Raw genomic sequence first — 17,029 nt, 5'->3', positions numbered from 1 at the left:
CCTGGGTCCACACAGGACCACCCAAAAATCAGACTGAGTCTGAGAGTGATGCCCAAACACTTCCTGAACTCCAGCAGGCTCGGTGCCATCACCACTGACCTGGGGAGCCTGTTCCCATGCCTGACCACCCTCGCAGTGAAGAATTTCTTCCTAAGAAGAATTTGAAGTCGGTAGGGTTTATACAACTCTAAGTCTTGAGGGTTGTGTGTAGGGTTTGTATGCGCATAAGCACAGAGCATAATGTCCCACGTGTGTCTTTTTTGTTCAGCACCTGGAGCCTGGGAGCCTGATGCCTGCATGGGACTTCCAGCCCGTACAGCCCCATGCAACAAGGGGTTAGAAATGCTAGATTTAATCTGCATCAGGGAGGATTAAAAGCAGACATGGAGATTGCCTATGCTGAGCTGGAATGGCTGCAGCTGTCACAAGCACAGCATCCAAGCATGACCTAACAATAAACGCAGGAAAAAAATCACAAATAGCTTTTAATTATGCTCAGCCAAGAAAGGTATCTGCACAAAATGGAAGCAGTTCCAGTGAGGAGGGGACAGCAACTTCTGGCTTCCAGCTTGTCTGCTACAATGCACACCAAAAGCAGTGCCTCTTAGAAATCAGCTAATTTTTGTGGAATTCCAAATAATTTAAAATAGAAAACAGCCAAACATTAGAAATTGGGTTGCAATTGACTTGTTTTAGAAGTCCTTCTTGAGCTGTCATTTCACACCCACAATGACAGGCTCATACGATGTACAGTCAGTTGACTTCATCATAAAAATCTCTACTAACAGCAAGGAACTAGATGAAAAATAAGCAGGGGTTGGCTGGTTTGGTTTGTTGGTTTTATTTTGGTGAAGAATTGCTCTGAATTATTTGCATATTGCACATGCTCCACAAGCACAGCTGTTTCAGATTCCCGGGGACTTGTGACAAAAGATCAAAATATTTCATGTTTTCATCTAAATGTTTCTTGAGACAAAGGTAATTAACCCTTCACTTGCTACAAGGAAAGCAGAAGAGAAGAAATGTTTCAAGAAAAATGTGAAGAAAGAAATGCATTGCAGCGGGAAGGCTGATCAAAAAGATCTCTGTCAGACTTCCAAGATAGCTGCCATGCCATCTGCTCCAGCATCAGAAGTTAAAAACACTCGAATGCCTGCAGAACGGTCTCGGTACGCGCCGAGTCTCCCCCCGAGCCAATGCACAATGCAGTGGAAGGTGTTTCTGCAAGGAGAGAAGCAGTGCGTGTGCCCTGCCGGGGGGAGCACCAGGGCTGCCGAGGGTGAGGCGCCAGGGCGCTCGGGGCTGCTGGGGCTCTCAGGGCCACTGGGGACGCCGGATCCCGCCGGGCTCAGTGCGAGGGTTTGGCAGAGGAGAGCAAGCGGCACGGGCAGCACACGACCTCTCCCCATGCAGTTCAGGACCTGGATGAGCTCCCAGTGCTTTCATTCCCCTTGTCTACGCAGGCTTTCAAGCTCACCCTCACCGCAATTTGAACCTTCGGCGCAGCACCAGCCCCCCCGAACTCTCTGTTTCACTGCTCTCTGACGTGCTGGTGACTTCCCTCATCTTCCTCCCGCCAGCTTTCTGTTGTTGCCTGGAGCTGCTGCAAGCCCTGTGAAGCCAAGGGCTGTAACGCTCGCCCGCTTTCCCCTTCCAGAAATGAGCCCAGCACCGGCGCCTGGCACCTCCCTGCTGCGGCACGGGGCGGCTTTGGGGCTGCTCGGCCCTCCCTGCGCGGGGAGGGCAAGGCTGGGCTGCCAGGCTGCGAGCTGGAGAGAGTAACCTCATTAGCTCTCCCAAATTAATGCGCAGAGTTACATTCTCACAGGGATTTAGGCTGTTATGGCAACAGGCCCAAAAGCACTATGGAGAGTTATTGTGCTTTCCTTAGAGATTAATAGCGCTTTGTGCGCGCTGTGAATTGCAGAGGGGTTGCCATGAGGCTTGGGATCGCCGAGCTGCGCTTTAGGCGTGCACGCAGCAGCGTGATTCTCCTGAGAGCCATCGTCCCTCAGGGACAGAGGTCTCTGCTGGTCCCTCCTGCTCACCGGAGGGCTCCCGGCTTGACCCAGGCTCTTTGTTCCCGCATGTGCCAACCTCTGCAGGTTATGGGTGATCCTGGGAGGTCTCGCTGCTCCTTGTAGGAAGTGTGTGTGCACCCTACTACAAGGTGCAGTGTGTGTTTGAATGAAACTGAGACATCCTGCAGCTAGTGAAGGGACCGGTCTGTGTATTTGTTGGGGAAGTTTCGTTTTCCATTTACAAGCCTGGAATATGAACCCTGTGAGGCGGCAGGAGGGAGGTCAGGGGCAGCACACAAAGGGTCGTGCCATCGGTGACAGACAGCTCTTTTCTCAGCAATCAGCCTCACCTCCACCGTCCCTCTGCAGAACCTGGAATAGCTGACAAGGCTTCACGCTCAGCGGCAGAGCTGATAATGGAACGGGGGACAGGGTCTGGGGGAGGCGGCAGCACGCAGTCCCTGGCAGTGAAGCGTGCCTGGAGACAAAGAGCTCAGGCGCACGTGTTCCCCGTGACAACGGAGATCGAATGGCAAGCTGGTAATTGCTAGGTCGGGATCAGGCAGGATGAAAGGATGATCGTTCAGGTGTTGCAAATTTAAAGGAACTTCCCCCTGTGCTGTGTGCTGGAGAGGATCTTAGGCTCGTGATGGGGAGACTTCCCTTGCCAGCTGCTGCGCTGGTTTGAGGGTGCACAAGGCAGCAGAGAGCTGCTCTGCTCTCACGTGCCCGAGAGTCTTGTGGAAGGGCTCCAAGTGCTGCAGGAGCTGGTCAGGCTCCTGCTTCTACAGACTGCCCATCTCTTGGGCTGTGGTCTGCCCGTTGCCTGATGAAGCATTTTCCAGCAGGCAGATGTTAAGCTAGAAGTGAAAAAGGAACGTGTTTACTACGGGTAATTAACTGTTAGCCTTTGAGGCATAGAAATGGGGTTGGGTAAGAGAGCCATGCTGTTAGCTACCAGTATTTTACATAAGCTCAGACAGATTCTGTCTCCGTTTCATCACGATAAAAGCTACCAGGGTGGTTTCACAAGTCTTGTATCTGGAATCTAATCTTTTAGGAGGACCCCAGTCCCCAGCATGCTTTCACTGAAGGGATTTCCATATGGCTGGGTGCTCAATATCTCTGGAGGGGTCCATGCAGAGTCCAACCCTCTCCTCAAGGGTTGAATGCAATTCATAAATTCAGTACTTAATCAAGACATCAGGTTTTAAGCCTGCTCCCAAAGGATTATTGGTCACCTTTGTTTAACTTCAGAGACTCCCTGAGCAGATCTATATCCTGCGTAGACAGTAAGTAAAACTCAGTAATGATTAGCCTCGCGCCTAACTACAAGCAGATGCTTCTCTGTGCTAAGGGAGAGGTTTCACTTTGCCTGTGTGATCACACTGAAACCTCGGTGAGGAGTTTATTCTGTAATGAAGACTGTATTTTACAAAACTTAAATGGGTGATTTGGTGATCACAATTTAATCAGCAGTGAATTTCAGAGAGAACATTGCTTGTAATTCATTAATAATTCTAATAAAGGTTAAGCACATTTGATTCCAGGTAGCATTGGGATGATACTAGCTTTAGGGCAAATATCGTCTAAATCAGATTTTAGAGAGATAGCTAGAATTCACTCAGTATGACTGGATTTGCCAGATAATATATTTAAGTGGGCAAGGTCATAAAAAGGTTGGTTTACTTCATTATTTTGCTATCACAGTAGGAATGGGTACTGAAAGATTTGAATAAGAGAGCATAATAACACAGCAACCCAGTTCAAAGAAAGCCTAATGAAAAGGTCTGTACAAGCCAGATGGGCAATAGAGGGAGGTTGAAAAGAAAGAGAAGGAGGTAATTCTGCACACATTGCTGGTAAGCCACAGAGCTCTTTGCTGCAGGTTATTGTGGGTGCTAGAAATCCGCCTGGATTTAAAGAGCAGTGACAAGTGCACAGAAGAACGTCTACCAAGGGTTAAATACAAATGCAGTCTGACTCAGCCAGCTCTTGATCAGTAAATTGCTGGAAGCTGACAGAGTATTTGGGAGGCGCAAAGCAGCACTGCATGCTTGCTGTGTTCTTATGTGCTTCCTCTGGCAATTATTGTTGGCCACTGTCGGGCAGCATACTGGGCTAGATGTGCCTTTGATTCAATCCACAGTCATTGCCCTTGTTTTCTGCAGTTCTGGGGGAGAAATGGAGAAGTGGAGTAGAGGCAGTATTATCAACAGCATACAGAGAGTGAGCAAGCTGCAGAGAGAGGAGAGGCAGATGAGGAAATGGATGTAGTTGCTTATGCATGACTTGGATGGCAGAGCACACAGACACAGTGAGACGAGGAGCTATGTCAGAACGGTGAGTTGCAGGTAGTGAAGAAGAAGCCTGCCAAGCTTCTGCTTTCCTCCCACCTCTCCCATCAGTGATCTCTCCTGAGTGTTGATTTTCTTGCTGAGGAGCAAGAGGAGACATTCAGTTTCACAGGGAACAGACATGATTCCTGCTATTTCTGGGAGCAGGATGGTCAGCTTGTGAACCAGAACTGGAATGACGCCACTCTTTCTCTGTTGTAGGATCGAAGCATAATTCAGGTTGGAAGGGAGGTCTCTAGTCCAACCTCCTGCTCAAAGCAGGGCCAACTATGAGATTGGATCATATTGTTCAGGGTTTTATCCAGTCCGGTCCTGAAAAACTCCAAGGATGGAAAGTGCACAACCTTCCTGAGCAGCCTGTTTGCTGCTTGACCATCCTCATCATAAAATGTATCTTTTTATCCACTCTGAAACTGATTTCATTTCAGTTTTGCCTATTCTCCCTTGTTCCTGCACCTTGGCCTTTTGTCTTCCCACCACCTCCCACTGTGAGAAGCCTGGCTTCATCTTCTTGATAACCTCCTCGTTGGTATAGGAAGGCCTCGGTCAGGTCCCCCAAAGCCGTTTCTTCTGCAGGCTGAACAAGCCCAGGTCACTCAGCCTCTCCAGGCAGAGCAAGAGCTCCAGCCCTGATCACTGTGGCTCTCAGCTGAACTTTGGTCAGTTTCTTGCAGTGTTTCTTGAGCCCCAGAATTGGACACAGTCTTGTAGGTGCTATCTCATGAGTGGTGAATGAGGGGGACAATCTTCTTGCTCTGCCTGTTGCAGGGGCTCGTGTTCACGCAGCCAGGGATGCTGTAGGCCTTTGCTGCCCAGGCACATGGCCAGCCCTTGTTCAGTTCGCTGACTACCAAGACCCCAGAGTTGCTTCCCAGCCAGTCAGTCCCCAGTCTTTCTGGTGTCAATGGGTTCCTTCTTGGTGCAGGACTTTGCATTTGTCCTTCGTGAAATTCGTGAACTTCATGAGCAATCCAGAGGATTCCTAGAGTGCGCTGAGGTAACTGCCTGGTCCAGGTATTAGACAAACCACCCAGAGGGGAAGCGTTTCTGGACCTGGTGCTCACCAGCACAGACAAACTCTTTAAAGAGGTTGAGATTGGAGGCAGTCTGGGCTGCAGAGACCACACCATGGTGTCCCTCATGAGTGGTGTCCCTCAGGGGTCTGTCATGAGACCAGTGCTTTTCAGTCTCTTTATCAACAACATAGACGCTGGGATCGAGTGTCAGCAAGTTTTCAGATGACACCCAGCGGAGTGGTGCGGTTGATGTAACAGAAGGAAGGGATGGGATCCAAAGGGACCTGGACAGGCTGGAGAAGTGGGCCCACATGAACCTCATGAGGTTCAACAAGGCCAAGTGCAAGGTGCTGCACCTGTGTCAGTGCAATCCTGGACATGAGCAGAGACTGGGAGAAGAACTCATTGAGAGCAGCCCTGCAGAGAAGGACTAGGGGGTTCTGGTGGACAAAAAGCTCAACATGAACCAGCAGTGTGTGCCTGCAGCCCAGAAGGGCAACTGCGTCTTGGGCTGCATCACCAGAGGGGTGGGCAGCAGGGGAGGGAGGGGATTGTGCCCCTCTCTGTCCCCTCTGGAGTCCTGCATCCAGGTCTGGGGTCCCCAGATGTGGGGCTGTTAGAACAGGTCCAGGGGAGGACCACAAGGATGATGAGAAGGCTGGAGCACCTCTCCTGTGAAGAACGGCTGAGAGAGCTGGGGATGTTCAGCTTGGAGAAGAGAAGGCTCTGGGGTGACCTTATTGACAGCTTTTCTATATTTGAAGGGGGGTTATAAAAAGATGGAGAGCAACATTTTGCTCAGGCAGACAATGACAGGACAAGGGGAATGGTTTTAAACTAAAAGAGGGGAGATTTAGATTAGAGGTTAGGAGGAAATTTTTCACTCAGAGAGTGGTGAGGCACTGGCACAGGTTGTCCAGAGAAGCTGTGGATGCCCCGTCCCTGGAGGTGTTCAAGGCCAGGCTGGACGAAGCCCAGGGCAGCTTGATCTACGGGGTGGCATCCCTGTGCATGGCAGGGGGATTGGAATTAGATGATCTTCAAGATCCCTTCCAACCCAAGCAGTTCTATGATTCCCTGAATTTCCTTCTGACCCATTCCTCTAGCCTGTCTAGGTCCTTTTGAGATGTCCAGCTAGTCACTGAACTTGGTAGGGCTTTGAATATCATTTTCCAAAGTGCTTCCCACCTCATATTAAAAAAATGCAGGGGAGATGCTTACAGTAGAGAAAAATATCAAGTGGGGAGCAGAGAGTAAACTGGATACTTGTAGAAGCAGCTATGTAAAATAATATCAAAACTAATACCCATGCAGCAAATAATGCTTGTATTATCTAACTAACCTCTTCACCTTTCCTTTACTTGAAATATTTTGCTTGTAACTCATTAAAAGATCTTCACATCAGGGACTGTAGTCTTTGGAGGCTTCTGGCAGCCCCAGAAGGTACAGCTAGAACTGTTCACAGCCAAATCCAAGAACTTGCAGCAACCAGTGGCTTCACAGTCACACTCTCCTTTGGCCTGGCAGCCACTTTGCAAGCCTGTTCTTTGCAGAGCAAACTTTGAGCAAGCTGAGGATGAACACACTTTCCAGTTTTGTTTCCTGTAATATCTCTGAACCCGACTCAGTAGTGCCTGTCCCCTGGATGGTCAGCATATCCCAAAGACAAGCTCTAATGGTGCTAGACCATGTGCTGTAACAGGACATGGTAACAGAGCTCCGTGCTGCATAAATTTCCTTGTTTCAGCTCTTGGCCATTCCCACGTGAGAAGTAGAAATAATCATAAAGGCATAACTCTTTTTTTTTTTTCATCCTCATGCTGTTAAGAATATGAGAATGTCTATACCAAGTCCAACCATGGCTCCATCTAGTGCAGGATCCTGTCTTAAGCACTGTCTGTAAGTAGATGCCCAGGGAAAACAGGGTGAGGATACGTTGTTGTTTCTCTTGGATAACCACCCAGGAAGGGTGTCTTCAACTCCGAGATTTCTGTGCGCATAGTACCCCCACAAAAAATATCCTCCACGGCTTTGTCCAGTCTTTTCTTTGAACCTGTTTCCTGATTCCAGTTCATTATGCTGCCATGGTATTAAAAGTCCCCAGAGAGTGCTCAGCAAAAATAGCACAGCTTTGATCGCACAGCGACAGACTGAACAATGTGATGAGATGTAAAGTTCAGTGCTCACTGGCCAAAATATTCCCTTTTTCTCCCAGCAGACCCCACATCTGCAAGCATTTGGTGAAAGTGCTGATGTAATATAATGCACAGTTGCCAAAGCAATTTGAATGCTGGTGGACATCACAGAATAAACATTAGAGCCAAGTGCAGGTGGTCACCGTACTACTGTGCCAAGACGTGGCTTTCTGCCATCCTGAGCATTCTCTCTCACAAGCAGTTTTAAGCCTTGACAACAGCTGAACTGTAACGAAAAGAACACGATATGGCAAGTAAATGGTTAGCATGGCAAGGCAGTAAAAAACAGTAAATGGTTAGCAAAGCAGGTCTTGGTAAAGAACAGCAGACCCATGCAGAAGGCTAGAGCTGGGCGAGTTGGTTAACTTGTGTGCTCCCACCTCCTCGACATTACAGGTACCTGGAAAAGCTCCCGAGGTGTACCCAGGTAGAAAGTTAGTAGAAAGAATGGCAGAACCTGGCTTCCCTGGGTGCCTGCAATTCTGGCAATGCATAAGTTACGTTTCTGGTAGACCCTGCTTCTGAGTTCAGTCTAGCACATTTAAGCATATGTAACCCCTCAGAAGGGGAGTGGGGAAGTGTGACACGAGAACAGCGAGCTTCAGGGTGCGAGAACCGCACATGGGAGACAGCACTGCCTGCTGCAAGTTACACAACCTGGTCGCACCCAGCTGTCTCACACGTTGGCACTTGGGTGTCGGAAGGTTCGATCAAGCAAGTGTTCAATTATGTCAGTGCTGCGTTGGTCTGGAGAGCATTCAGCCTGACTGGAAAGTATTGGACAGGACTGATGGATTTAAAGCAGTGCTTTGAGCGTCTGGCCACCCTTCTGTACTGAGTGAATGTGAAGAAGGGGCAAAACTAGAAATGCTTGCACCAAGCAAAGAAAAGATGAAGTGGAAAGTCACCTTAGAAAGAAAGAGGGGGGAAGAAAGAGATGTCATTTATCCAATTTCTGGTGACTGCTGCACTCTGGATTCTCTGGAGAAGACCTCTCTGACTTCATTGTTCTTCTGTTTTTCCAGGTGAAGACGAGAAACTTGCTGCTTCTTTGCTAGATGGGAAGTTTCCCCGGAGCACATCGATGCAAGACACTGTTAGGGAAGGGCATGGGATTCCACCACCACCTCAAACAGCCCCCCCCCCGCCGCCGTCGCCCGATTACTTTGACACAGGCCCCCCGCCATCCTTCTCACCACCTCCACCCCCAGGAAGAGCTTATGATACCATAAGATCAAGCTTTAAGCCAAGCCTGGAGGCTAAGCTCCACGGACTCCCACAGGTCATTAGCGCAGCTGAGATGTACGATCAGGCGAGGACTTCCATTCCTTATCCTGAAAGGCAGAAGAGGGCCCGATCCATGATAATCCTACAGGATTCCTCTCATCTTCCTGTGGAGCCAACAGAGATCCCCCGGCCTGGCCCATCCGCAACCCCTCCAGAGAAGCTAAAGAGGAAGGGGAGAGTGATTGACAACCCGTATGCCAACATGGGTCAGTTCAACGTCAGCCTGTTTGCTCCCACCAAGCCACAGAGGAAGAAGAGTCCTCTTGTTAAGCAGTTACAAGTAGAGGATGCACAGGAGAGAGCAGCACTGTCCATCACTGGAGGCTTTACCAGGGAGCCCTCTCCCACGCGCAGGAGCCATCGCCTGAGTGGCGTGGAATATCAGCACCACACGGGCATTGCTCAGGTTGAAGCCACAAGCATCCCCTTTGCCACTGCCATTGCTGGAGTCATGAAGGACAGAGACCGGCGTCTGGATGAGAAGCGGAAATCCACTGTCTTCCTCTCAGTTGGGGCCATCGAAGGAAGCCCCCCCAGCAGTGACATGCCATCCTTACAGCAGTCCAGGTCTATCGATGAGCGGTTGTTAGGAAGCCGAGATGTACTACTGCCTTCCCCTGTCTCAGCTTTAAAGCCATTAATTAGCAGCTCATCCTCAACGTTCATCCACCCCCTCACAGGAAAGCCCCTGGATCCAAACTCACCACTGGCGCTTGCGCTGGCCGCAAGGGAACGGGCCCTCTCAACTCAAGTCCCATCCCGGTCGCCCACCCCGATCCACAGCCCAGATTCAGACAGAGCAGCACCCCTGTTTGTGGACATCCAAACCAAAGAACCAGAGAGGGGGGAGTTGGAGAGTTTAGTGTCCCCTGCGTATTCACCTGGAGGCAAAGGGGCAATTGGAACGGACTCTGGGACTTTGGCCCCTACTAAGACCCCGTGGGGGACTCCGTCCACACTGAGAAAAGAAACTGAGGCAAGAGCAGAAACACCCGTGAAGGAGGAGAAAAAACAAGAAGACAAGAAGTCCATGATTATTAGTATAGTGGATACATCACAGCAGAAGACTGCTGGCCTTATCATGGTTCACGCCACAAGTAATGGCCAAGACGAGGTAGGACTTGAGGTAAAAGAGGAGAAACCGGCTGTCCCTGAAGCATGCACAGAGCCAGCAGAGTCTCCCAAAGCAGAGACCCAGCCCAGTCCCGTGGGAAAGCCTCCAGTCAGTCCAGCCTCTGACAAGACACTGGGACAAGGGAGTTCGGAGGAAGAAGTGGAGCCCTACACGGTTACCCTCCCACCAGCTCAGTTGTCTTCAAGCGATGAAGAGACCAGGGAGGAGCTGGCCAAGATAGGGCTGGTGCCTCCACCAGATGAGTTTGCAAACGGGGTACTAGTCACCACCCCTGGCACACCAGTCAGCCACCTGGCTACGCCTAGCACGCCATCCATACCAGCGGCAGCAGTAGCACCTTCTACCACTGGCGGAACACCCTCAGGGAAGCCCTCTGATGCCCCCGTAGCCCCAGAGTCTGCTGCAGACTCAGGAGTGGAAGAGGTGGACACCAGAAGTTCAAGTGACCATCACCTGGAGACCACAAGCACCATCTCTACGGTCTCCAGCATGTCTACGTTGTCCTCAGAAAGCGGGGAGCCTACTGACACATACACTTCCTTTGCGGATGGACAAACTTTTATACTCGAGAAGCCACCAGTGCCTCCAAAGCCAAAACTCAAGTCCCAGCTCAGCAAGGGGCCAGTTACTTTCAGGGACCCACTTTTGAAGCAGTCTTCGGACAGCGAGCTCATCTCCCAGCAACATGCGGCCACTCTGGCATCAGCCAGCATTGGCCGGCCACGCTACCTCTTTCAGAGAAGGTCCAAGCTATGGGGGGACCCCATGGAGAGCAGGCCAATCCATGGGGCTGATGATGACAAGCCAACTGTGATCAGTGAGCTAAGTTCCCGACTACAGCAACTGAATAAGGATACACGATCACTGGGGGAGGAACCTGCCGGGTCCACGTTAGATCCCGGGAAGAAGTCACCGGTGGTCGCAGCACGGTAAGATGCTGGTCGCTGGTCGGGGAGGGGCTGGTGCAGGGCTTAGGCACGCAGAAAGATAGGGAGCTGCACAGGCAGGATAGAACTGCGCTGAGTAACTCGGGATGTGTCTGAGGGGCATTTCAGAGATGTCAGGACTCCTCAGCTGCACAGGGGAGAAAAATGCCGAGACAAGCTTCCTCGAAGTTGGTGTGATTTGTTCATGGCTCCTCTCTAGTACGCACCACACACGTAGAGAGCTCTCACTGTTGTTTTTTCCCTTTAAATTGCCTTCCTGTTGTTTCATGTTCCTCCTCTGTCTTTATTCTATCGTTAAGCTGCTGTATTTAGTTGTGGGTTTCACTTCTAAATGTTTTCCCCTGAACAATTAATAACAATGTATGTTTCTCCAGTGCTTTTCATTTCAAAGGATCTCCAAATGTTGTCAGACTGCGTAGCAGAGCTCTGGTCAGTCACTGCCGTCACCAGGGTGGTCTGTGGTAGCCTTTAAGAAGGCCACAGCAACCCCACACACCACATTTCTTGGCTGAGGTGCCGGGCGTGAGCGAGTCTCGCTGCGCCGCAGGGAGGGTTCTGGCAGGAGGTGACGTGCGGGGCCGTGTCCTGAGCCCAGCACCACGCCGCTGGCAGCGCCACGCCGCGCCTCCTCCCACCAGTGGGCCCTGGAGTTGGCGCAGAGGTCTCTGCGTAGCACCAAAATACAGATCCTCTCACCTCCTCGTCCTCTGCCAGACCCAGAGCTCAGGGCCTGGTCAACCCATCAGGTCTAAAAAGGTCCCAGTCCGGTTACGGTGTGAATCCCCAGGGTGTCAGAAGCCTCTTTCTCATTCAAATTCATGCTCAGGTTTCTTCATCCCTCAAGGCGCTCAGGAGCCACTGGCTCCCCTCTCCCACGCTGTAGCTGTGCCCATCGTGTTCTCCAGGCAGCACAGACCTCCCGTGCCAGCCTCCTCCCGTGGCAGGCGCCCCTCGGCCGCCCCATCCCGCTCACCAGCCCGCACACGGCGCCGCATTCGGACCTGCTGCCTCCGTGGCGGTGGCGGCCCCCTTGGCCATTGCTTTCACCCCAGCGCACCCACCGACCTAGGTGTAAAACTAAACTAAACCAAAAAACTCTAACTGAGAGTCTGAGATTTGAGACCAAACCCTTAGAAGGCTTTGAAATATAAAGATACAGCAGGAAGGGACCCAAAGACACCAGTCGCACCCTGCCCTTCACACAAATGCCTTCCTGGTCACAAAGGCCCCACTGGCATCACGATGTCCAGGCCACCCAGATGCTGACACCTGCCAGGATCAGCAAGGTGACAGACCAGCAGGGAGCTCTGAGCTAAGGGGAGCCTTTCTTTTGAGGTGTTTTATCTAACCAGAGCATCGCAGTGATGGATTACAAATCCATGTAGTGCTAACACAGCTGATGACATTTCAAACCGTAGCGTGGGGGCAAAATGTCCTAACCAGACGTAGCCCCGCAGGAGCGCTCGTGTATCTGCATCCTGCACCTGGCTCATATCTCCCTGCCGCTGCCTGTGGGCAGTGCCAGCCTGGCTGCACTGATGATCCACATCTGGGTAGGTGCCAGCTTGCAGTTACGATCACAGAGTGGAATAAGATCTCTGGATCTTGCCCTGCTATGCTGTTTTATCTCCTTGATGGATTCGGACTCAAATGCACGTTACAGCCCTTCCCGAGAGACTGGTGTCTGACGCATGGTCCCTCCTCCAAGCACGGCTCAGTTGGAAACATGAGGTCCTGAGCGGAATGACCTTAGTTCAATTGCATTTGGGGACCCTTCTGAAATAAGGCATGCCGTGCCTCATGTTCCTAAAAACTGCTGACCATGCACATCTTCAGTGAAGCTGGTGAACCTGGATTCTCATCTTTTAATGGTGATCAGGGACGGCCTCTCAAACAGCTCACCCATACGGGACATTGTCCTTTTGCTGGGACCTGTCCTGGGGCGCAGCTAGTCCTCCCTCACCCGATGGTGGTAGAGGGGCTGCTAGGTTGTGTGTCCTCAACCTCATTTGGTCTCCCTGAGGTGTTGGTGAAAAGCACCTGCAACTCCCTCATGGTGTCAGAACTCAGCAACCCCTCTACCTGCCCCCTTTCCGTTCCTGGCCTCCCATCTGTCCAGATCACCAGGCACTGGTGAGCCTCTGTTCCCCATGCAGCCACCCGGCACAAGTAACCCCCCCAGTTCCCAGGGGATGCCCCTTCTCCATCCTCTGCCTCTCTCAAACGCCTCCCATCCTTCACGGCTGCAGGTCCCCCACCCGTGTTCCAGCAGGCAGTGTGCCTCCCTGCTCCCCTTCTCTCCCGGGGGCAGCAGACCCCTGCCGCAGGTCCTGCCCCGTGACGTGGTCTTGCTGCAATGCCCCCTCTGTGTGGAGACCCCGTCCTCCTCCTCGCCAGCACCCGCTGCCCTGCCCTGCAGGGATATGCGCCCCTGCCTCCTGTCCTGTACCCACCCTTCCACCAAGCGTTTGGCATTTTTTGGCAGTCCTGCAGAGTTAAATATTCCTCATCTCTTCCTCTGAAAGTCATGGCCTTTCATCTCTGAAATTTTTATGCGCTTGGTTGGTGTCAAGTTCTTAAAATATTTCCCAGGTAGTCAGCTGTAAATAGAATATTTAATGATGTCAGTCACTCTCTTCATCGTGAAAATTCCTCTCTTTTATGAAATTACTGTAAATTCAGAAAATAATGGAAAGAACAGTTAGATAAGCTTAAATGACCCATTTCAGGACACATTTTCCAGTCCCTGGGCTTGTCCTGAGGACGACAGTATTACCTAAATCTCCCACAACAGACACCCCTCAATGCAGCAGTACTGCTATGGAGGGAGCGAGGTGGGACCATCTGGCCCAATGCCGCTGCCAGCAGTGGTGGCCCTTGAGCATCCCTCCAGGGGCTGCGGGCTGGGGCACCCCTTTGTCCAGGCATCCTGAAGGCCCAGGTGCTGCTGCAGCCGGAGCCCCCGTTCCAGCCCCTCTGCAGGGCATTTGGAGGACTGACGGGCCATGGCCTGATTTGTACTGCAGCTTTTTCTGTCCTTCTCACATTTCACACTGCTCCAGAAACTGTCGTGAGCTGAACTGCAGCTCTTACCTAGAGCCAGAACATGTCCTGGAGTCCCACAGGGCATAGAGGGACAATGAGAGGCCCCTTGCAGAAACCATTTGTGAGCTGCTGTCACTACCAGTGTCACTGCAGGGGCCTGAAGAGCTGCTGCGAGCAGGTGGAGCAGCTTGCTTGCAGTTGCAGGTTTCGTGACTGGGATTCGTTTCTAGCATATTAAATTCTGAATTTACAGTATTTACATCTGAGAGCAGGTAACCGCTTGTTGCACAGGCTGTCTGAAGCACAGGCACTGGTGCAGTTCTCTTGCAGAGGTCTGTGAGGTCCTGCAGGAACAGAAGACAGAAACTGCTTTCTCCATGACTAACTCTGACTGTATCTCCTTCCAAGACAGTCTTCCCCAGGAGGACATGGGACAAGAGGGACTGAAAAAGAGGTCAAGAAATACTGAGAATGAGAACCTAAGGTCAGAGTTGAGGCAATCAATAGAATATATATTCCATCGTCCCCAGTTGTCAGGCCCTGTGTGAATGGCCAGGGCTGAGCGTGCTGAGGGAAGCTTTGCTGCACCCATGCACTGTGCTTTTAGTTTGCTACCGAAGCAGTAGCATGCCCACTGGCTCAGATTCAGCCTTCTGCACAGGGCTCACCAAGACACCGCAGTTTGACGGTGGCAGTGACAGCAGAGTGCAGGGACAACTTTCATTCACACTGTCTCATGGGACTGTGAGATGACCCATGAGCTGGGAACACGCAGACTTTGCTCACCTGGGAGTTCCTCTGCCACTTATTTTAACAAAGCATGTCTACGAAGGCTGACACGAAGCCAGCAGCAGCCATCTCCATGTTTAGCATGAATGTGATCCTTGAAGAGCCGGTGTCCCAAGACGCAATAGCCTTTTCTAAGCTGAGCTGCAGGAGAGTGACCAGATGCCATGGCATGTCTGTGACTTGAACTGCCGAGCTCCCTGGGACAGAGCTAACACAGCAGCAGATGTCGTGCAGTTGTTCCACTGAGCAGGAGCAGTTGAAGGAACCTGCAGCTCAGAGCTGAAATGGATTCATTGTGTGACATCCATTATCACAATAAAGCTGACGTTAACTAATGAGAGGTGTACGTTTCTGATTAGTGATCCAGTGAGTCATAGCTAGCGATGAAAATGCCAGCTGAAGAACTGCATCCTAGTACCAGATGCTGAAATCATGCTCCTCAGGGTGACTCACGCGTTCAGTGTGCAGCATTCAAACATGTGTTTAAGATGGCATTCCTGTTTAATGTCCCTTTGTTGTGTGACTGGCCGTGGCCATCCAGCCTCATCAGGGTTGTGTCATTTCTCATCGTGCGTAGTCACACTCAGACCTAAGCCTCCCACCTCTGCTAACGGGTTTGCTAGGATGCTGATCAGCCAGACCATAAAGCTAAATGTGAGCTCACGTTGACTCAAGCCAGAAGCATGTGGAGTGTCAACACAGGTCCAGTTTTGGGCTCCAGCTAATTCAGCCAAGAATCTGGGTTAGAGGGTGCTTTGTGAAGGGTTTTTGTTTGTTTGTTTATATTTAAGCAACAGCCGAACATGCCAAATGTATCATGTGAAGCACAATTTTAGATGCAAAACTGAGTTTTTCAGGTACTGTTCTGGAAACCCACAACTGCTTTGTATTTCTACAGATCTGAAAGAGAGAGAGAAGAAAAATAAGCCCTTTAGGCATTTAGCTCCTAGGGTAAAGCTACCTCTTTCTATATAAACTCATCAATTAATTCTGTTTCAGTTAAATGGTGTAACATTTCTGGTGCAAGCTTTCAGCCGCTGCAGATACAACCCCCTGTTTCCTTGTAGGCTTTTTGTCTCTTCATGGTGTCTAAACTGATGCACAAATCAGATCTGAGCTTTCTTTCCAATGGTCAAGGGAATTGTCCATGGAGAGCTGCTGAAAAGCTAGATATTGTCACTCATGAGGCCAGCTGAGATCTGTGCTTCTCAGCCCCTTCCCCAGAGGGAGTTCATGGCATATGGGAAGTTAATCGTGCTGCATCTAGGTTTTGCAGGAGGTGGGTGGCCTTTCCGATGAGAAATAGAGTCTCGTGCAGAGTACAAGCATCAGACCTCGGCCTCAGGTGCTGGAGGGCTGCATCTCTCCAACAGGCTGGCAGCTGTGTCCCCTGACGAAGTAAAACAGGGTGTACCTCGGGCTGTCCTGTCCTCTAAAGCAGCCTGACTGTTGATGGTCCCAAAGCCTGCTGTCCCCTGGAGCCCAGAGGCCCCAGCAGCATGCCACCAAACACCCCTCCTCTCCTGATGTGCCAGGTGAAACCTGCAGCTGCGGATGAGAAGGGCAAAACTGCAGCGCCGTGGTGGAGCCATGGTGGGACTCAAGTCTGTTTTCGTGCAGCAGCTTGCTTACAGAGACACATCTCTGTAGCCAAGTATAAAAATACATCCTTTGCTCCACGGACTCCCCATCCTGACGGTGGGAGGAAGGAGCTGCACTTGGAGGCGTGCAGCAGCGGGACCGGCAGCTCCGCTGCGGGTGCACTCAGGCAGCTGGGGGCAGCTCTCCTTGCATCCTGGTGATGGCTCAGACCAGCGTGCACAAAGGTGCTGTTGGATCCCTGATGACATGGCATCGTGACAGCATTCGCTGCAGGAGGCCAGGATGAGGATGTGGCACTCCTGAGCCCAGTCCACCCCTGTGGGGTTTTCCACTTAGCCATGGGACTGCAGACAGCAAGGGGACGGGGAAGCAGAGATTGTTTAGAGATAAGCTGAGGGAGGCTGGGCATTTGGCAAATATGGCAAGAGTTTCTAGGAGCTACTGTGAAGAGCTAAATTCAGAGAACACCTGCCCCATAGGAACTCTCCCCTTGATCCTGAGTGACACCGGCCTGGAACCAGTTTGATGCTTCCTGCCACTGGTGCGTGGATAGGGTCTGTTTTTGACGTTGATGTGCATTGCCTACAAGGAGACAGGGGCTTTGTGGGTAGCAAGTCTCAGCATGTGTCCATATC

The 17,029-nt window shown here is 51.3% G+C and overlaps 1 protein-coding gene across 1 annotated transcript in view; it reads left to right on the top strand.

Moving 5' to 3' along the window:
- SHANK3 (SH3 and multiple ankyrin repeat domains 3) overlaps positions 1-17,029 on the top strand; it is a 352,775-nt gene that overhangs the window by 316,587 nt on the left and 19,159 nt on the right. Inside the window, exon 25 of the mRNA XM_035335012.1 lies at positions 8,615-10,940. Coding sequence (XP_035190903.1) covers positions 8,615-10,940 — 2,326 coding nt within the window. The remainder of the gene's footprint in view (positions 1-8,614; positions 10,941-17,029) is intronic.

The sequence above is a fragment of the Oxyura jamaicensis genome, chromosome 1, assembly GCF_011077185.1.
Source record: "Oxyura jamaicensis isolate SHBP4307 breed ruddy duck chromosome 1, BPBGC_Ojam_1.0, whole genome shotgun sequence".
NCBI classification, from domain to species: Eukaryota; Metazoa; Chordata; class Aves; order Anseriformes; family Anatidae; genus Oxyura; species Oxyura jamaicensis.
Note: the sequence above shows the minus strand (reverse complement) of the source record. Positions and strands in the feature narration are given on the sequence as shown.